The following is a 21,751-nucleotide window of genomic DNA, read 5'->3' on the forward strand; positions in this document are numbered from 1 at the left end:
GAAGGAAAGGATTCAGGGTTGTGGGTGGATGGGAGGACCAGAAGTGCAACCTAGAAAATAAGGACTCATTCTTCCCTTGCTTGGAAAAAATATAGGGTCCCCCAGCTTGCAGAGCAGAACTTTGTCTCTAAACTGTATTCCCCACTTATGCGATGAAATTGCATAATGCACAATGCACATTGATTTTGCATTCTGTAATAAGGTGGTGCAATACAATGTAGAGCCAGCATGATGAAGTGGTTTGAGTGTTGGACTAGGACTCTGGAGACCTAGGTTCAAATCCCGGTTTGGCCATGAAAACCCATTGGATGATGCTGGGCAAGTAACACTTTCTCAGCCTCAGATGGTGGCAATGGCAATCCCCATCAGAAGAAACTTGCCAAGAAAATCCTGTGACAGGTTCACCATAGGGTTGCCATAAGTTGGAAATGACTTGAAGGCACACAACAAGAACAAAGGTATTGCTGTTCTGTGGACTTTGGAAGTTTTGCAGGTGTACGTCACTGAAATTATTGCTCCGCAAATGTTCATGTAGCAAGGGAAGAACTATGAGAAAGGAGTTGAGATGAACTCAAGTCTCCCTGATAGACAGAAAAACTTTGGGGAGCCTTTGGAGTGAAATGTCAGAGCCAGTCAACCCTGAAGGCACATGATGCTCCGGAGAAAGTGCAGAGCGCAACCTGGCCAGGAGGTGGCACCCTAAACTCCTTCACATTTAAGAGCTGTTTCCTCTGTTTCAAGAGGACTAACAGAATTTGAAGGATCCTAAAAATTATTCCTTCTGTGACTTGCTCCTGCAAGCTCCTTTTCAAAGAGATTGGTCAGGAAACAGCCAGAAGGCATGGGGTCCTGGTCAGTGTTCGGAACATGTTGTTGTTGTTGTTGTTGTTGTTGTTGTCGTCGTCATATTTATTTGTTCCCCGCTTTCCCCCCAAACTTGAGACTCAAAGCGGTCTACGGTCTAAAAACACAGTACAATTAAAGACATAAAGTAAAGAAGTACTTCCAGTTCTGCATAGGTCTTAATAGTTAGCCTTTGGCACTGCATTGGCTGCATTGCATTACCTTTGCTGTCATATAAACCCATGCGGCTGACTTTGGGCAAGACACACTCTCTCAGCCTCAGAGGATGGCCATGGCAAAATATTGCCAAGAAAACACTATAGGTTCGCCATTGGGTCCCTTCTCGTTCAACAATTCTACAAGGCTGTGATTATTTCACACTACTTTTTTATTCCTTGCTTAGCCACTCCTTTGTGTCTTATTAAGTACTGTAGTTTATTTATTAATCTTTATTCATTTCATCTTTTAAAATAATAAACAGACATATAAAAGTAAGAAACATAAGTCACAGACAAATATACAAACATCACACAGAAATGTTGTTTAAATTAAATTAATAATATATTCTACTTCTCTTTTTCACTTCTGCATAAATGAACCGGTTCATAATATTTGTAGATTCCATGCTAATTAAGTTGATTTCTTTTGTCTGATCTGTGGATGTGAATTATTCTGAATTCTCATGACTTTTTCTTCCTTATATTGTCCTCTGCCTTATTCTATGAGATTGTGTAGGATTACTTAGAAGGTTAGTCTATTATTGATATAGTTTCTGCCTTTCGTTGTGTTTGTCAACGCCAATATTCCTTACAAAAGGTCAAAAAAATTATCCCATTCTTTTCCATTTGAGTAGTTACTGTCTATTCATGTTGAAAGTTTGTCCGCATCTTATTAAGTAGTTTTCTGATTTCTTACATTTATTTAAAATGGATCAAGCCTCCTCTGGACGTCGCACGGGACGGAGGTTTAAAAGGTATCTTCCATGCAAGGAATGCAAGGAGGCTTGTATTCTATGTTATTTGTGGCTTGGCTTTTGCAGAAGAGCATCCCCCGTGATTTCGGCTGGCGGTTTCTCTCTTGGCCCATCGGGAAAAGCCACATTCCTTTGCTCAGCCGTTCTGCCTCCATGCCCCCAGTCTCTTCCCTGCTTTGAATCCGCCTCCTCTCTGCGTTGCTCCTAATATCGCCCCTGATTAATTGGCACTAATACAAATGTACACAGCTCCATAAAAAGATGTCACTTGGCACACAATGGGACTTGCATCTGCCTCTGCTTTATCTCGCCATTGCAGGCGTGTAATTCGGTCTGCGGGAAAAAAGAATTTCTATTTATTCTGGGGCGTTTTGACAATCTCTCTGCAAACACGGCTCAAGCAGGGACACACATTTACACGCGCAGGCCGGCGTGCAAACAGACACATGCTTTGAAACACCCATGTGCGTGCATGCACAATCGCGGCTGGGCTAAATCCCTTACAGGGACCATGGAGGGGAGGTTGTACATGAAGGCTGCAGGATGTAATAACATTAAGCAATCCAGACCCAGTTTGGGTGGGTTTTCAGACTCTGGATGGTCCAGGAGTCATTATGTCCCACCGCTTGACCCCTGGGACCAGTCGCAGGTTGCATCACTCCATAACAGTGGGCATAGCTTTCGGAGGTATCGGTAAACCACATGTGGTCCATACCTGCCCTAGAGAGTACTGTATACACTCATGTATAAGTCTAGAAATGTTGGTCAAAAAAGTGACCCCAAAAATCTGAGTCGACTTATCCAGGGGTCAACGTAAGTATTGTACTTTAACACTCTCTCTCTCTCTCTCTCTCTATATATATATATATATATATATATATATATATATATATGAGAAAAGGAACCATTCCTTGGTGAAAAGCAAGAGAATAATCTGTCCTGGAGGCCCTGACTTCCCTCTATTCTCTCATCAATCCAGCTTTTAATATGAGCATAAACTGTTACGCCTCCTGTAATTCTGTAAGTTCTTTGGGTATTGTTTTCCTTTGCTTCATCCTTTACATCCTTTGTTACACAGCCCTAAATTTCACCCTTGACTTATCCATGGGTCATATCAAAATCCATAATGTTGGCTCCAAAACCTGCCCTCAATAAGATTGACTTATAGTTGAGTATGAACAGTATTCAAGTTAGCCATTGCCAGGCCCTGCTTCCATAACATGGACATGGACTTTGACTCAGAGACTGAAGCAATGAAGATGCTGGAACCTGGTGCTGGACCAGAGAAGGAGGATGTTCCAGAGCCACAGAAGGCAGGACCAGCAATGGCAGAAAGATACAGAAGACCACTTGCACTTATCTACCTTTGCAGAGCGGAGAAATAAACATTGAGGAGGTCTCAGAGATCGATTAATTCAGAGCAGCTGTGTTGAGTTCTATGAATCCCCAGCCTTGCCCTCCTGGAGTTGTTAGAGATGACCCGACCTACCTGGCTTTCCAGCATGTTCCTGAACTCTGTGCTTGGCCTGGACCGTATCGGTTGACCCTAGGTACCTGACTTGGACATCTGAACTCTTTGGAAATTAAGGTTTGTATTTGGTAAAGTAGGCATTGAACTGTAAGTTGCTCTGTGACTATGTTTGCTCATTAGCTGCTAGCTATCAGCTGTGTAGCAATCAGCCTTTGCTGGGTTGCCCTGGCTGTGTTTGGGACAGCTTGCCAAAACAGGGAATGTAATTCCAATATGAGATGTTTGTGTCTTTTTCCAAGCATAATTCGAACCTATAAAGCTGAGGGTCAGAAGGTGTTTGCCATTGCCTCCCACTGAGGCTGAGAGAGTGTGACTTGCCCAAAGTCACCCAGTAGATTTCCATGGCCAAACCAGGATTTGAACCCTGGTCTCCCAGTGTCCTTATCCAAGCCCAAACCACTACACCATGTTGACTCTACTGTAGTAGCTACTAATTCACATTTACCATGAGATATGCTGAAGATATGCTGCCATGATGCAGGGGAGGGTGACTTCCCTTTGTGTTTCGGTCTGAATACTAACAAACTCAAATATAGTGGAGCCTGCTGGTGTTTGGTTCCAGGACCTCCCATGGATACCAAAGTCCATGGATGCTCAAGTCCCATTAAATACAATGGGATTTATTATCATTATCGTCGTCATTATTATTACAGTGGGTCCTTGCTATCTACTAGTGTTCAGTTCCAGGAACCTGCACAGATACCAAAATCCATGGCTGCTCAAGTCCCATTAAATACAATGGGATTTATTATCATTATTATTATTGCTACTCCTGTGGGTCCTTGGTATCTGCTGGTGTTTGGTTCCAGGGCCCCCATGGATACCAAAATCTGTTGATGCTCAAGTCCCACTAAATACAATGGGATTTATTATTATTATTATTATTACTACTACTACTACAGTGGGCCCTTGGTATCTGCTGGTGTTTGGTTCCAGGACCTCCCAGGAATCCCCTGTGGATATCAAAATTCATGGATGTGCAAGTCCCATTAAATACAATGGATGTTAAAATGGTGTCCTCTATCTCAAATGGCAAAATCAAGATTTGCTTTTTGAATATATATATATATATATATATATAGAGAGAGAGAGAGAGAGAGAGAGAGAGAGACAGACAGACAGACAGACAGAGATAGAGAGAGAATATTTTCAAGCTGTGGATGGTTGAATCCATGGATAAAACATCCATGGATAAGGAGGGTTGACTGTACTAACAATGAGTTGTTAGTCTGAATATTAACAGAGTGCCAAATCTACTTTTGGAATGGCGCTTATTTCTTTGGGTAGCTCTATGAAAGACAAGAAGTTCTTCCTAATGTTTAGGTGCAACCTTTTTTCTTGTGGTTCAAATCCATTGGTTTGCATTCTAGGTAATGCAGCAGAAGACCAGTTTTGCTCCATCTTCTCCATTACATTCCTTCAGATCTTTTACTATTGTTGTCATGTCACCTCTTGGTCTTCTTCTCTCCAAGCTGAACATATCCAGTTACCTAAGCCATTCCGCACAAGATTTGGTTTCCAAACCTGTATATATATACAGGTTCATACCTGTGTCTTCCTTAATAGGGTCCATCCATCTAGAATGGGGTCTTCCTCTCTTTGGACTGTATTATTTTTGAACAATGTGGGCACCATTTTCCACCGCTCAGATCTCTATCCCACTTTCCATCCATTTCAACAAACCCTTTCCACCCGATGCCTAGCTTAATTTAATTCAGCATCCTTCCTCCATCACTTGACCTCTTTACTGGAGTCATGTGGTACATAAAACTCATTATTCCCCCGTTGAAACAAGAAGTTAATTAAAAACTATATATATACACACACACACACACACACACACACACACACACATATATGATGAGTTGGCAGCAGTCTTTGGTTTGCCAGACTAGAGAGATAGCACAAAACTGCGGAGGTTTTAGCAAAGGCGCAAGAGCTGCCCTGCTATTTTAGCTAAAATGCCATGCTATTTTAGCTTGACGTTCTTTTGCATTTTTGTTCTCCTTGGTCCCGTTATGGCACTAGGCTCTTTATATCGCATGCTATTTTAGCAAAGGAGCAAGAGATGCCATTGCTATTTTCTTTTCCGTTTGATAAAGGCCCTGCCATCCACACGTCGTCTCTCGCACTCGCCCCTTGGGAAAATGGCAGACATTTTGTTTGTTCAAGAGATTGGTGGCAGCGATTCAGAGGATGGGGGATACAGATGGCACAAGAAGCCGGAGAAGCATTAAAAGGACGGAAAATGGACTAAGAGCTGGAGCAGATGGGCAACAAAAAAAGGTGTCTCGGTTCCAGGTTTTCTAAAAGTGGGTTGAAACCCCGCTGTCCACACAGCTTTCTCCCAAAGTTTGCCAAACACCCACGGACTGTCTGCGCCACGTGGCATCAAGCTGCGCTGTGTGGTTATTATTTTTTGTCACTTTCCCATCATGCATGTTTAGCATGGCACAAACACACCGCCTGTGCCACACGTACAATGCATTGGTGCGCCCAGTGACACAGTGGCAAAGCACAATTATGGAGGCCCCCCATACATTCCCTCTTCATCCCCCTTCTCTCCTTGCCCCCCTGTTGCATTGTCTGGTTTGCGCATATTGTAATCATGTCCGTTATTGCATTACTGGCATCCAGTGCTGCTTGACATTCCTTCGCATTTTTGTTTTCCCGCAGTCCCGTTATGGCACTAGGCTCTTCATATGGAAGCGCAATGGTGCAATGGTGCGCATTTTCCATGGTGAGTCAGAGTATCAGAGCTTCTTTTTGCTCCCTTTTTTAGCCCCAGCGTGTGGCTTTGTTTTGCTTCCTACCTGGTTTTGCACCATGCGCTTTAATCTAAACAGCTAGGCTTTGAAGCAGTTTGAAGCTGCTTTATCTGGCCAGTGTGGACAACCTCTTAGAGAAAATGGGGGCTTTCAGAAAATAAGAGGGGCAGGATGTCTAGGAATATGGGTCAGTAAAGATTCTGATATGGGTCGATCTCCCCAGGGGTGTCATTAGGGGTGTGTGGATCACATTGGAGGACACCCTAAGGATGTTTTTATTATTGTTATCATATTTATTTATATCCCACTTCCCCCCAAAATTGGGACACAGTACCCTTAAAAACATCCTGTGCAAAGTGTGCACATTGCAACAGCGTCAAACTAAGAACAATACTAAAACGCCGCTCATCAAAAGAACAAAATGCAACCAAAAGGTAAAAGCACTTAAGAAACAGTACCTGATAAAACAGTTAAAATGCTAAAACACAACGAAACCCATAAAAAAACCAAAATGGTATACATAGCCTTAAAACTTGAGAAGCCGCCCGCATCTCTTGCCAAATGGGCTGCGGCGTTGGCTTGCGTCCCTTTACGGGCGCATCTGCACTGCAGAAATAATCCGGTTTGGCACCACTTTGGCTTGGTGCCATGGAACTCTGGGAACTGTAGTTTGTTGCGGCACCAGAGTTCTTAGAATCCCATAGCATCCAGCCATGGTAGTTAAAGCGGTGTCAAAATATATTATTTCTGCAGTGTGGATGCCTATAATATATATGGGAATTATGATTTATGAGCCACGACAGCGTGGCATAATGGTTTGAATGGTTGGACTATGACTTTGGGAGGCCAGGGTTCAGTTCACAAAACCCACTGGGTGCCCTTGGGCAAGTCACACTCTCTCCGCCTCTGAGCATGGCAATGGCAAACCCTTTCTGAAGAAACGTGCCAAGAAACCCCATTGATAGTTTCATCTTAAGGTTGCCATAAACCAGAAATGACTGGAAGGCACACAGTGACAATAAGAAGATGTTGAGAGGGTTTTGGCCCATGTTAGGGCAGGAGGGCATGGTGCCAACTGGTTTAATTGGTCTGCCTTCTCTCGAATCCAAGCCCCAGCTGTGATTTCAGAGCATTCTTGGCTTCCCAGCTCCGCAAGCAAGCTGTTTCCTTGGCTTAGCTAGGAGTCCTCCTTCTGTTGTGTTACCAGTTGCAACTCCTATTTACACATTGTGTAGCGACAGACGGCCGCAGCAGAGGAGAGGAACAACCTCCTTCCGCTCCTTGGATCCCACCGTCACCAAGATCGGTGATGTGCAATTTGGGTTTTTTACAATTGAACCATGGAAAATGGTGCGGATAATTTGCAAAATGAAAGTAGACTTTTTAGAAGCGACCAGGAGAAGCTTGTTTGTGTAACTGCACGGGGCACATGCCAGGTGGCTTGGGGGACGGGTGTTAAATGAAGCCGGAGTTAATTATATTGAACTGGTTCCACCTTGGCTCGCGCGATGCCCAATTGCACACGGTTGCTAGGCAAAAGGGTTTTCCGACAGATTAGTGCGGTGGGTACATTGTGCCCCCTGGTAACTCTTAATATGCAAAGCTTATGGGCGCTGGACTCAGGGCTACCTATTGATAGGTTGCATCCCGGAAACATTGACATCCGTTACTCGGATGGCAAGAGGGAAACAATGCACTTTGTTGTTTTGTTGTTGTTGTCCATTTCAACCCATGGAGACATCTCTATGACTCCCTACTCTGCTCAGGTCCTATATCTGGTCCTATATCTATATTAGATCCTTAGATCCTATCTCTGCTTAGGTCCTATATCTGGTCCTATATCTATATTAGATCCTATCTCTGCTTAGGTCCTATATCTGGTCCTATATCTATATTAGATCCTTAGGTCCTATCTCTGCTTAGGTCCTATATCTGGTCCTATATATATATTAGATCCTATCTCTGCTTAGGTCCTATATCTGGTCCTATATCTATATTAGATCCTTAGATCCTATCTCTGCTTAGGTCCTATATCTGGTCCTATATCTATATTAGATCCTATCTCTGCTTAGGTCCTATATCTGGTCCTATATCTATATTAGATCCTTAGATCCTATCTCTGCTTAGGTCCTATATCTGGTCCTATATCTATATTAGATCCTTAGGTCCTATCTCTGCTCAGGTCCTATAACTGGTCCTATATCTATATTAGGCCCTTAGGTCCTATCTCTGCTTAGGTCCAATATCTATATTAGATCCTTTGGCCCTATACAGGTTCATACCTGTGTCTTCCTTAATAGGGTCCATCCATCTAAAATGGGGTCTTCCTCTTTTTCAATAGATACAGTACATCCCTCCAAGTTTCCCAACTTAGGCCTCATCCCCACTACCTTTTAAACCAGATTGCAAATCGCCTTTGCACTTTCTTAAAGCGGTGTCAAACTGGATCATATCTGCAGCGTAGATATGCCTTAAGTGCCCTCTGTATACATTGTTTATTACAGATCTGACTTTTTGCAGTCTTGGTTTTCAAGTGTCGCTACGTTTGAATGAATAATAAATGGCAAGCTATGCTAATTTTGTATCTTTTAACTGTAATTTCATATATGCTAATGATAATAATTATATATGCTATAAACAGGAAAGTTACCATTACCGTCGTTTACGGTTTATTCCCTACTGAATTAATTGAAATTGATTATTATTAACATCATCATTATTACTCGCTGCAGAAATAATCCAGTTTGAGACCGCTTTGACTGTCCTGGCCCAATGCTAGGGGATTCTGGGAAATGTAGTTTGTCAGAGAGCTCTGGTGCCACAACAAACTACAATTCCCAGGATTCCCTAGCAGTGATCCAAGGCAGTTAAAACGGTCTCAGACTGGATTATTATCCTGTAGTAATGAGGATGAGGATGATGGGTGATCATGAATAGTAAAGCAATAATGAATAGTGATGATGATGAATAGTAACAATAATAATGAATGATAGTGAATAGAGATTATAATAATGATAATGGCAATAATAATAATAATAATAATAATGAATAGTGATGATGATGGTGATGATGGTCCTTTCCTTTCCCCCAACTGTATCCCTTCTCATCCGGTGGGCGTGGCCAGAGCCGCGAGGCCCCTCCTCCCGAGGGGCGGGCCCGGGGGCGTGTCCGGGGCCTCTGAGGCCCCGCCCCTTGGCCAGGCTCGGCGGCGTCGCTGTGGCTCCATTGTCGTCGTCGTCGTCGTCGTCGTCGGGGCTGGAGCCCGAAGGAGGAGGCAGGAGGCGGCGCAGGAGGGAGCCCCGGCTGGGAAGGTCGCCCGGTGCCCGGCTGCCGGCCCTGGAGCCCCGCGGGGCATGAGAGGGCCCCGGCCGCCTCCCCAGTCTCCTCCTCCTCCTCCTCCTCCTCCTCGGCTGCTGCTGCTGCAGGAGGTGCCCCCGGGAGCCCCGCCATGTCCAGGAGGAAGCAGAGCAAGCCCCGGCAGATCAAGCGTGAGACCCTCCCTCCCTCCGCAGCCCTTCTCTCTGGGCGGGCAGCCTCCCCTTCGCCAACTTCCCTTCCTGCCCCGGACGGACCCCGAGAAAGCTCTTCCCGGCGGGGCCCCTCCTCTCTTCAGCCCTTCCTTCCTTCCCTCTTCCCTACTTCCTTTCTCTCCTTCCCTCTTTTCTTTCTTTCCTTCCTTCCTTCCCTTCTTCCTTCTCTCTCTTGCTCTTTCTTGCCTTTTTTCCTTCCTTCCCTCCCTCCCTCTTCCCTACTTCCTTTCTCTCCTTCCCTCTTTTCTTTCCTTCCTTCCTTCCCTTCTTCCTTCTCTCTCTTGCTCTTTCTTGCCTTTTTTCCTTCCTTCCTTCCCTCCCTCTTCCCTACTTCCTTTCTCCCTTCCCTCTTTTCCTTCCCTGCCTTGCTCTTTCCTTCCCCCTCCCTCCCTTCTTCCATTCCTTCTTTCCTTTCCCCTTCCTTCCTTCTTTTCTCTCCTTCCTTCCTTCCCTTCTTCCTTTCCTCACCTCTTCCTTCCTTCCTCTCTCTCTCTCTTTCCTCCCTCCTCCTCTCTTTCAGCCCCATTTCCATTCCCTCGGAGGGTCGGGGGAGTTGCTGCCCCTCCTCCAGGAGCAAGAGCATTGCCATCCTCCTCCTCCTCCTCCTCCAGCTGCAATAGAGGGCTCTTCTTGTGGCTTCCTTGACTCCCCCAAAACAGAGGGGGGGGCTCCCTTTGCTTCTGGACCTTTATGCCCGGTTCTCTTGAGTTGTTGGGGGGGGGGGGGAGAAAGGACCCCAGCCCAGGCTTAGACCCCCAGCCTTAGAGGAGAGAGTTGTTCTGGGAGATCCACGTGTTTTTTGGGGGGAGGGGTCTTATTGACATTTGGGGTCTGATCCCCCCTTAGCCCCCCTCCCTTCTTTTTCTTTGGGGGGCTCTGTGCCCCCTCCCCCCCTTTAGCCTGGTTGGCTGCCTCCTTCCTTCTGGCGGTGATGGCCCCCGAGATGCAGAGCCGGCTCCGATCAGGAGATAAGGCTCCGGGCTCCTGATAAGATCGCTCTGTCTGTCTGTCTGTCTGTCTGTCGGGAGGGGAAGGGAAGGGAAGGGAAGGGAAGAAATTGCGATCTTATCGCCGCCGGCCCTGAGTCACTCCCGGCTCCTCCGCTTGCCTCGGCCTCCTTTGGAAGAGTTGCCTCTGGAGCAAGGGAAGAGAGAGAGAGAGAGAAAGGGAGGAAGGGAGGGAGGAAGGAAGGCAGGGAGGAGAAGTCAAGAGAGAGAGAGGAGGAAGGAAGAGAGGGAGGGAGGAAGGAAGGAAGGAGAAAGAGAGGAAGGAAGAGAAAGAGAGGAAGGAAGGAGAAAGAAAGAATGGAAGGAAGGGAGAAAGAGAGAGAGAAAGAAGGAAGGGGAAAGAAAGAGGAAGAAAGAGAGAGGAAGAGAGGAGGGAAGGAAGGATAAAGAGAGGAGGGAAGGGAAGAGAAAGAAAGACAAAAAGGAAGGAAAGAGAAAGACAGGAAGGAAAGAAAGAAGGAAAAAGGAAGGAAGGGATGGATGGATGGATGGATGGATGGATAGATGGAAATTAGGAAGCAGGTTATTTTGTTAAGCAATATTAAGTTGGGGAGGGGGAGATCAAGAAAGAAGGAAGGAAGGAGAGAAAGAGAGAGGAAGAAGGAAGGAAGGAGGAATAGAGGGAAATTAGGAGGGGAGTTATTAAGCAATATGAAGTTGAGGGAGGGAGATCAAGAAGGAAGGAAGGAGGAGGAATTAGGAAGGAGGTTAAGCAATATGAAGTTCGTGGAGAAAGAAAGAAGGAAAGAAAAAGAGAGAGAGAGGAAGGAAGGAGTAGGAGAAAGGAAGGAGGTTGTTTTCTTAAGCGATATGAAGTTGGGGAGGGAGATCAAGAAAGGAAGAGGAGGAGAGGGGAGGAATATTAGGAAATACTGTACTGAGTTGAGGGAGATCAAGAGGGAAAGGGAAGGAAGGAAGAGCAAGGGAAAATTAGGAAAGGAATCATTAAGGAATGTTAAATTGGGGGAAGAGGGAGATAAAGAAAGAAAGAAAGAAGAGGAGGAGGAGGATTAGGAGGAGTTATTTTATTAAGTGATATTAAATTGAAGAAGAGGGAGTTCAAGAAAGAAAGAGGTTAAAGGGAAGGAAGGTTAGGGAAAAATTAGGAGGGGACTATTTTATTAAGTGATACGGAGTTGAAGGAGATCAAGAAAGAAAGAAAGGGAAAGAAAGAAGGAAGGAGTAGGGGAAAAGGAGGAGATGCGCTGTTTTATTAGGTGGTTTTCTCCTATTATTAGGATGGTGAGGAGAGGTGAAAGTACGCTGAAAGAATACCAGGGACTGACTACCTTCCTTCCTGGAACTGTAGCAGCGTAGCCTCTGAGCATCTGCAGAGTTCACTCCAGATCCCCAAAAGGCAGTGGGTTGATTGGTGAAATATGGGTGCAGGCTTCTGGAGCTTCACAGGGCTCTTTGGGATTTGTGCCTCTTGGCGAGGATGGACAGGGTGGCAGTGCCAGTTGTTTTCTCTCTGTTGCGCTTGGGAGGGCAACCCAGTGGAGACACATCTGTGATCCACCAGATTTTCGGGGATCCCTTGGGTTAGGCATCATTGTGAACATCCTCATTGTTAGGAAGGGCCCCTTTCTCTGCTGCTGAGGCCTGTGAAAGCCAAAAGTTTGCATAGGCCTCTGTGGCAGGGTTTCCTTTCCATTATTTTGTCTTTCACACTCTGTACATTCTCAGTGACCGGTCCTGCGTTGAGATAAGGAGAAATGGTTCCTTGAGCCTTTAAATGTGAACAAGGAGGGCATTATTGTTATTGTTGTTGTTACAGTGGGCCCTTAGTATCGGCTGGACTTTCGTTCCAGGACCCCTGTAGGTACCAAAATCTGGGAATGCTCAAGTCCCATTATACAGTGGGATAGCATCATCATCATCATCATCATTATAGTGGGCGCTTGGTATCTGCTAGGCTTTGGTTTCAGGACCCCATGGACACCAAACTCCGTCCAATTCCATTATATACAATGAGGTGTTGTTGTTGCTACAGTGGGCCCTAGGTATTGGCTGGACTTTGGTTTGAAGAACCCCATAGGTACCAAAATCTGGGGATGCTCAAGTCCCATTACACAGTGGATGGCATTATTATTATTACTACAGTGGGCCCTCGGTATCCGCTTTGGTTTGGTTTCAGGACCCCATGGACACCAAACTCTGTGGATGCTCCAGTCCCATTATATACAATGGGGTATTATTATTATTATTATTATTATTATTATTACAGTGGGCCCTTGGTATTGGCTGGGCTTTGGTTCCAGGACCCCTGTAGGTACCAAAATCTGGGGATGCTGAAGTCCCATTACACAGTGGGATGGCATTATTATTATTATTATTACAGTGGGCCCTTGGTGTCTACTAGTGTTTGGTTCCAGGACCGTCTGTGGATACCAAAATCCATGGATGCTCAAGTCCCATTAAATACAATGGGCATCATCATCATCATCATCATTACAGTGGGCTCTTAGTATAGGCTGGGATTTGGTTTCAGGACCCCCATGGATACCAAATTCATGGATGTTCAAGTCCCATTATATACAATGGAGTGTTGATGTTACAGTTACAGTGGGCCCTTGGTATCTGCTTGGGTTTGGTTACAAGATCCCTTGTGTAGTAGTACTAGTAGTAGTAGTAGTGGCAGCAGTTGTTGTTGCTGTTGTTGTTGTCATTATTATTATTACAAAATAGTTGTCATTGTCCCTGAATTGACTCTAGCTGGTTGCAATTGTTTGCCGAAGGGTCCCAAATTGGAAACAGTTAAATCTGGATTTTGCATTTTTGCACATTTCCGGAGAAGGGAATGACAGTGCGCACACACACATTCCCTTTCGCACATGACACACACAGACAGACAAATGCTTTTATAAAGACAGACTCGCACCCAGGCCTCACGCTGGAACTTTTCCACTGGCAGGTTTGGCTGCTTTTTCCATCTTCCGTGGGTTGTCTCCCTCCTTTTTCCTTCCTGAACCGATCTCAGCCTCCGATAAGGAAACCGGAGAGATGTATGGATAGGGAGGCTGGCCCCCATGTGATGATAATATTCCTTTATCTTTGCTTGGAAATAATTGCTAGACTAAGCTGCATCTACCTGTTTGCCTGCCTCCGGTGATTTATTCGGCCGATAAGACCAAAGCCAACTTTGCTTCTTTTGGCACCAAAAGGGGGGGAAATTGGACAAAAAGTTCCTTTTCTCCCCAACCCTTCCATTCCAGCGAACCATTTGTGTTTCTATTTTGTCCTGTTTGCCCTCCTCCAAAAATTGACTGCAAAAGAGATAGAGCTGAGATATTGGGGAGCATTTATCTTATCAGCTGGATTTTTACGTTGTAGGTGATTTTAACTGTTTTAAACTTTCATGGCCAGCATCCGTAATTTTTTTGTGGGTTTTTCAGGCTTATGTGGCCATGTCCTAGAAATGTCATTACTATTATTGTAATGCTTTTTAAATCTGTGAGCCGCCTTGGGTCCCTTTGGGGAGAAAGGCGGCATATACATGAAATAAATAAAATACAAATACACACACACACACACACCTTATATAGTGGGCCCTTGGTATCGGCTGGGGTTTGGTTCCAGGACCCCTCCGTCGGAGATCAAAATCCATGGATATTCAGGTCCCATTGAATATAATGGATAGTAAAATGGTGTTGCTTATATAGAATGACAAAATTGTGGTGTGCCTTTCAGAATTTATATATATATATGATATTTTGATGCCGCAGATGCTTGAATCCATGGATGAGGAATCCGTGGATACGGAGCGCTGGCTGTACCTTGTTCCCATGTGAGTTGTTATAGGTCCTTTTGCTCATTTCTTTGCCACATCAGGAGCCAAAGGTGATCTAGCGATGGATGGGCACCTTTGCCAAGATGAGCAGCTGGCAGAAGACATTTGCCATAAGCCGGCCCTGGCTTTAAAAGCTGCTCCTTGGCTTTCCTCTGTTGGCTTTTTTCTGCAGAGAGAGAGAGAGAGAGAGAGAGATGCACCAAGGTGATAAAAAGAGGAAAGGGATGTTGATCTGGGTCCAGATAGCGATGGCCAAAATTGATCTGGACTCCTCTGTGCAAGTATGGAAGCGGCACAAAAATGACACTCGTGAAGAGTGAAAAACGTGGTTGTTTTTGCTTTGCTTTTAATGCTTCGCTTTGTTATTTTGCTTTCCCCGGAGAGGGAAGAAGAAGTATGCATGCGTTAAAGTTTCGTGTAACTGAGCCACTGCAGACCTGTTTTTCTTTCTAAAATAATAATAATAAAGAGGGGGGAGATGTCAGATCATTTTGGTCCTCTCCCAGATTCTTATCTGCTGACTTAACTTTGCTTCTTGGCTACACGTTGCCTCTTTGCTTTGCCTGCCACCAAACACCCTCCCAGCCCTCGATGGGAGATGCTGATAACTGGGATGACCGAGAGGATGAGGAAGAGGAGGCCTGGGATTGACAGAGCCAGATAAGATAAAAGATTAGACGCTGGACTATATTTAACCAGTCAGTGGGTGGGTATTGGAAAGGCTTTACAAAGAAAAAACAGCAACCTGATAATGAATGAAATGAGAGTTGCAGAGCGGAAAGGTACCCCAGAGATCATCCATCCGAACCTCCTTCCAGTGCATTGATCTCCAGCCGATGACCATCCAACGCAGATGGTTGTCCAGCCTCTGTTTAAAGCCCTGTTTAAACCTTGTAACTGTGGAGTTACTACACCAAACCTTGGATTCTGCTATTTTTCTACTCTGGCTCCTTCAGAAATGGCTGGCTGTTGTTGTTGTTGTTGTTGTTGTTGTTGTGTCTCCAAGTTGTTTCCGACTTATAGCAACCCTAAGGTTCCAAAGCTTTCTGTGCCAATTGTCTTAACGGAATATTGCTAGTTATACAAAGAGAATAAGATATGCTTCCTTTATGTTTAGCAAAAATGATTATACCTGAAAGAACATTAGTGTTTCGCAAAGACACATACCTGAAGAGAGGTGTGTTGTTGTTGTTGTTGTTGTTGTTGTTGTTGTGTTCCTCCAAGGTGTTTCCAACTTATGGTGACCCTAAGGCAAAAATATTGTGGGTTTTTCTTGGCATGATTTGTTCAGAGAAGGTTTGCCATTGCCTTCTCCTGAGGCTGAGAGAATGTGACTTCTTGCCCCAGTGGGTTTCGTGGCTGAGCTGAGATTCGAACCCTGGTCTCCAGAGTCACAGCTCATAAAATAGCAAAGGTATATGAATTAGTCTTAGCAAATTGACTGTAGTAAAATGGTAGCACAACGCATTCAAGACGCACTGCAGAAATAAAGCGCTTTGACGCCACTTTAACTTCCATGGCTCAATGTTGTAGAATTATGGGGTTTGTAGTTTGGTGGGGCACCAGAGCTCTCTGACCAGAGAAGGCTAATAATAATAATAATAATAATAATAATAATTTTTATTTATATCCCGCCTCTCCCATTGGATCGAGGCTGCTTACAATATTAAAACAACATTAAAATACATTAAAATACCAAATAAATATTAAGTCCCAGGTCCTGGCCATTCAAGTGGTGTCAAACTGCTTTATTTCTGCAATGTGGCAGCAGCCTGAGATTGATCGAATATATAAAATATTAATTGGGTTAAACTTGCCTAATGTTCTAGGAAAGTAAATATGCCACAAACTGGATATTTAATGTAATGTTTTATTTTGAAACCAAGAGTGAGAGCCGGTACCTGTTCCACCCGGGATTGGTTCTTGATTGATCGTGATCAATTGATTTATTTGAAAAGGAGAAATAGCAGCATTGTTACATTGCAAGTCCCTTTGGGGACCATATTGAGACAAAGGTGGGATGTAAATTTAATGAACAGATGCACGCATTTGCCCGAAAGCGTTAGGAAAACGATAAAGTTGCCTGCAGTGCGTTCAGCGTTTTATTTGTAAAGAGGGTGTGATAAAGTTACGCTTCAAAAATAACAGGAAGAGTGGGAATGGAAGTCTCACTTTTCTGGTGCAAGAAGGGATGCTTTCTTGTTGCTTTAAGGATTGCTTTTAAAGGGCATTTTAAGTGGCATTTTGGGAGGGATTGTTCTCAGTTCGTGCAGTTTTCTTTATTGATCCGAAGGTGTTGCCCTCTGCAGAGAAACACAAGAAGTTACTTTTCAAAGATTATGAGGCGAGATTCTCCATCGCAGGCCGAAGCTGCTGCCGGTTCGTTTTTGCTGAACTCTCTTGTGCCAAGATGTGGCACCGAGGGACCTAGAACCAAACACCAGGCAATGCCAACCGCCTGCTGTATATGAGCCTTCAAGTCACCTAATCGACTTATGGGGACTCTGTGACTTTTTCATAGGGTTTTCTCAGCTGAAGAATCCTTGGAGGTGGTTTTGGGAGTTCCTTCCTCTGAAATACAGCCTACAGCACTAGTGGTTTCCCATCCAAGTACTAACCAGGCCAACCCTGCTTAGCATCCCAGGTCAGATAGGTCCTGGTGCCTAAACTTTGGTTCTCCAGATGTTTTGGACTTCAGCTCCCAGAATGTTGGCCAAACTGGCTATTGATTTTAGGGGGGGAAAGTCCAAAATACCTGGAGGATCAAAGTTTGGAAAGTGCAACTTTAAGATGTTTGGGCACCATAGGAACTTCCAAAGCATCCAGGTTGGCTGCGGCACTCTGGGAATTATAATTCAATTTATTAATTTTAAAACCCCTGTTTGCCGATCCATCCTGGAGGCCAAAAAGTTTTCAGCATCCCTCCTCCTTCTTCTCTTAGCCAGAAGTGGCATGCGCCCTGTGGAGGTTTGGCTGGTAATTGCTTGCGCTATTAGGCGCATTCAAAGAGCGGGTCCTAAGCGCCTGCGTCTCTCTTTCATTCCTCTTCCCTTCTCTGGCTGCAACTTAGATGCTGGGCTGAGTTAAGGCATTCAAAGCCTGATAGTGTAACTGGGGGAGCTGATGGCGGTTCGGATAAAGGGATCAGAACCTCCAGCGATGGAGCCCTTCTGCGCTTTTAATGTTTTAAACCCTCAATGCGTCCTCCTGGGCTTCGGCCCTAGCAATTGGCTTGCCAGATCTCTGGGTCTTTGCTTTCTTTTTTCAAAATACAAAAAAGGTTGCTGGAAGTCAATCAGATAATTGCAACCTTAAATATTAAGGCGGTTCGAAAGTCCTGCCATTCGGTTTGTCTTTTATGACGAACCCACATAGCAAGATCAAGATGCATCTGGCAGGGTTTGTTTTCCTCTCTCTCTTCCCTTGCTTTCTTTCCTCCCTCCTTTTCTAGTGTCTCTTTTGTTCTGCTGTTGGATAGATGTGGACAGCTGATAATAATAAAAAGTGGAGGGGAGAGAGAGTCAGGGAACTGATCCTCAGCCGAGATAGGAGTTAGTTGCATTTATTAACTTCAAACATGGGAGTGTGGGCACATAAGGGGGAAATGAGCCAACCTTTTGGCAGGCGCATGGGTGCGTCGCTGCCACCGTGATGATGATCATGGGCTCTCTTTTTTTGATCGAAGAGAGGCGATAAAACCCTGCAGATTGATTTTTTCCGCCGATTGGGTTGTTCTCTGCATGCGCGCCCATGTGGGCATGAGTGTGTTTAATGTAAGTGCACGCTCAAACACAATGTGCATAAGAGCATGAAGCAACACACATACATATATAGGCTCCATGCTCTTATGTGTACGCTTTGGTGTGCGCATACATATATATATGTGTGTGTGCATGTGCACCAAAGTTTTGTAGGAGTTTTCTTCCTCGCCCGCCCCCTTCCTTTCCGTTTTGCTTTCTGCCGAAGCAGATCTGAGCTGCCGATAAGCCGAGGACTCGATCTCTCCTCTGATACAGATTGCCAAGTGAGATAAAGGTTTCCTTATCGCTACCAAACAGACTGCAGCAGGATTCGCCTACCACAATAACAGACCCTGGAAAGGAGAGGGCTCCCAACGATTTGTTCCATTGCAAATGTGATTAATGCAGGCATTTTAATTATCTGATGGAGATGGGGGGAGAGGTTGAGCCCTTGCCCCACTCTCCTCCTGTAATATATGGAGACACGCAATTCTTTTCTTTCTCTCCCCTCCCCCCTCTCTTTTTAAAGCCCCATTTCTCTTCCAGGTCTGTTTTTATCAGCCCCAGATGTTGCTCCATTTCAAAGTAAGCTTTCAGATCCCTATCGGCCATTCTGCTAAGTGTAGCAAATATATCTCTTAATAATATATATATCTCTCAAAAGGCGAGGCTTAAATGCCCACTGACGTTTCTTTGGACCATGGTTCAGTGGCAGGAGTTGACCACTTCGCGACTTGGTTTGGAGCATGGGACTGGCTTTGGTTAGGTGGGTTGCGTCTCCTTCGTGCTGCTGCTGCTACAGGTTGGACGTGTTACTACCCCTTTGCCTAGGTGTAGTAACACTTGCCTTTGGATACCTGCATCTCTTTGGCTGTCCAAGGCTGGAGTTGCCTTCCTTTGGTCCCACTGGTGGACTTACTGTATATACTCATGTATAAGTCTAGAAATTTAGGTTTAAAAATTGACCCATAAATCCTGGATCGATTTATCCACGGGTCAATATAAGTACTGTGTTTTAATACAAACATACATAAGTACGTACATACATACGTGTGTGTGTGTGTGTGTGTGTAGTGAAAGGCAAGAGTGTGATCTTCCCTGAAAGCACTGACCCCTTCCACTCTCTCATCCATCCAGCCTTTAGTATATGCTTGCTGGAATTTTGTAAGTTCTTTGCAATTGTTTTCCTTTACTTCGCCCTTTACATCCTTCATTATATGTACCTTAGTTTTACCCTTGACTTATCCATGCGTCATATCCAAATCCATAATTCTGGCCCCAAAACCTACCCTCGACTTATACATGAGGTCGACTTATAGTTGGGTATATACGGGTAATGCATTGTTTGAGAAGATGAGGAAGGGCCTTCTCTGTTGTGTTATATGATGGAATATACACTCGTCCCTCACATTTGTTGGGGTTAGACGTGAAAAACTCCAGTGAGTGTGGGAAAAGTGCAAATAGAAAAATTCTTTTTAACAAAGCAAATACCTCTCTAGGAATCTCCAGTTCCTCCAATGCAACTCTTTGGAGTTGATCGTAGAATCGTGCTGCAGGGCTGGCAAAGTGCTTTCTCTAGGGATGTCTCCAGCATGACTCTACGGTCAACATCTGGCAGAGCTGTGCTGGAGGACCTAGAGATTCCTAGAGAGGACATACTGTATATACTCATGTATAAGTCTAGAAATTTAAGTCAGAAAATTGATCCAAAAAAAATGAGTCGACTTATCAATGTGAGTACTGTAACTCTCATTTTAAAAAGAGCCGTCCCCTGGCGAAAGGCAAGAATATAATCTGTACTAGAAGCACTGACCGCCTCCATTCTCTCATTCATCCAGCCTTTATTGTGAGCACTATACTTGCTGGAATTTTGGAATTTATTTGGCCTTGCTTTCCTTTGCTTCCTCCTTTAGATCTTTTGTTACATGATCCTAGGTTTTAACCTCGACTCATCCACGGGTCATATCAAAATCCATAATTCTGGTCCCTCAACTTATCCACGAGGTCGATTTATAGTCGAGTATATATGGTATTAAGCAAAAGTGCACATAATCAAATCCGCAAAAGTCAAAACTGCCAATGCAGAGGGCCAGCTGTACTTTCTTTAGAGCAAAGTGCCCATAAGGGCTGTATGCACCTTTAGGGACCCACCAAAGATCTCTCCAGCCCCACCATGACAGGGTCACTTTTTGCCTATTCCAAAGCCCCCACTGTATTTTGTAGCAAACAAATGCACTCTGCCCATGTTTGGGCCACCTTTCTCAAACCCACGGTCACATATTCCAGGGCTAACACCTTTTCCGTATACCTGAGTGCACCTCCTAGACCAGCGATTCCCAAACTTTGGTCCTCTGGGTATTTCGGACTTCATCCCCCAGAAGCCTTAACCTGCTTTGACCAGCAATTGGGAATTCTGGAAGATGAAGTCCAAAACATCTGAAGGACCAAAGTTTGGGAATCGTTGCCCTAGAGCTTCAGTTGAACTCCTGGTTCCAGTGGATTCCTGCTAGTGCTTGCCTGGCTTTGATGTCTGATTTTACAACTTTTAAAGGAGTTTTGATCATGAATATGCCTGTGTTTTGTGCAGTCGCTGCAGGGAATGTCAGCAGAGTGCTTCCTCTCCTCCTTTAAAAAATAGTATTGCCTACAGTAGTCCATTGAGGCATCTATTTTTAGCTCTCTGAGCTTTAAAAACACACAAACGCTCCTGGCGTCCACACTGTCTTGGGCGATTCAAGAAGTGTCACGTTGTGATTTCCACGTCACCTTTTGCCGCTTTTCCTCACCTCTGGTCCAGGTTTATTGATCGCCCCGAATGCTTTCCTACCCAGAGATTAATTTCCCTATATAGCACCCTCAACTTTAGCCTTGCAAATAAGTTTGCGCGGGAGACCAGTTCGCAGAAATGTCTGCAGACATATTAGACCAAAAAGGGATGAGAGCAGGGAAGTTTCTTTTTTGGCTTCACTTTGATTGCATCCGCACAGCGGAAATAATCCAGTTTGGCGCTGCTTTAACTGCCACGGCTCCATGCTATGGAAGTCTGGAAATGGTAATTTGTTGGGGCACCAGGACTCTCTGATAGAGAAGGCTAAACGTCTCACAAAACGACAATTCCCAGAAGTCCATAACCTTGAGCCATGGCGGTTAAAGCGGTGTCAAACTGCGTTATATCTCCAGTGCGGATGCAGCCTTTGACTTTGAGCAGACACATAGGCTAACAGATTTTAAAATAATTAATTTTAATATACAATGGGATATCGTTATCCGCTGGACCTCTCCTGGATAGCAAAATCCGTGGATGCTCAAGTCCCATTAAATGCAATGGTGCAATGAAATGGTGTTCCTTGCATTAAATGGCAAAAGCAAGGTTTGCTGGTTGGAATTTATGTTTGTTGGGACATTTTCAATCTGTGGGTGCTGGAATTTGTGGATAAAGAAATCTGTGGTTAGAGAGGGTTGGCTCTAATCGATTCGAGATGCTGAGTTGGTCTAAGTCCTAAACGATAATGAGGCCAGGATTTCGGAAAGACTACCACCTCCCATACAATCCTGCCAGAAATGTGAGA

At 44.7% G+C, this 21,751-nt stretch overlaps 1 protein-coding gene across 2 annotated transcripts in view; it reads left to right on the forward strand.

Moving 5' to 3' along the window:
* Nucleotides 1-3,350: 3,350 nt before the first annotated feature.
* ZFPM1 (zinc finger protein, FOG family member 1) overlaps nt 3,351-21,751 on the forward strand; it is a 107,590-nt gene continuing 89,189 nt past the window's right edge. The window contains exon 1 of one of the 2 annotated variants that reach the window (XM_089540136.1): nt 3,351-3,404. Coding sequence is in view for 1 of the 2 variants with exons in the window: in XM_089540135.1 (XP_089396261.1) it covers nt 9,564-9,603 (40 nt within the window). In the remaining variant the exon portion in view is untranslated. Of the gene's footprint in view, nt 3,405-9,371; nt 9,604-21,751 lie in introns of those variants that run through there. The other variant, XM_089540135.1, reaches the window with a different exon arrangement.

The sequence above is a fragment of the Sceloporus occidentalis genome, unplaced genomic scaffold (assembly GCF_023333645.1).
Source record: "Sceloporus occidentalis isolate IW3139 unplaced genomic scaffold, rSceOcc1.0.p SCAF_10, whole genome shotgun sequence".
In the NCBI taxonomy this organism is placed as follows: Eukaryota; Metazoa; Chordata; class Lepidosauria; order Squamata; family Phrynosomatidae; genus Sceloporus; species Sceloporus occidentalis.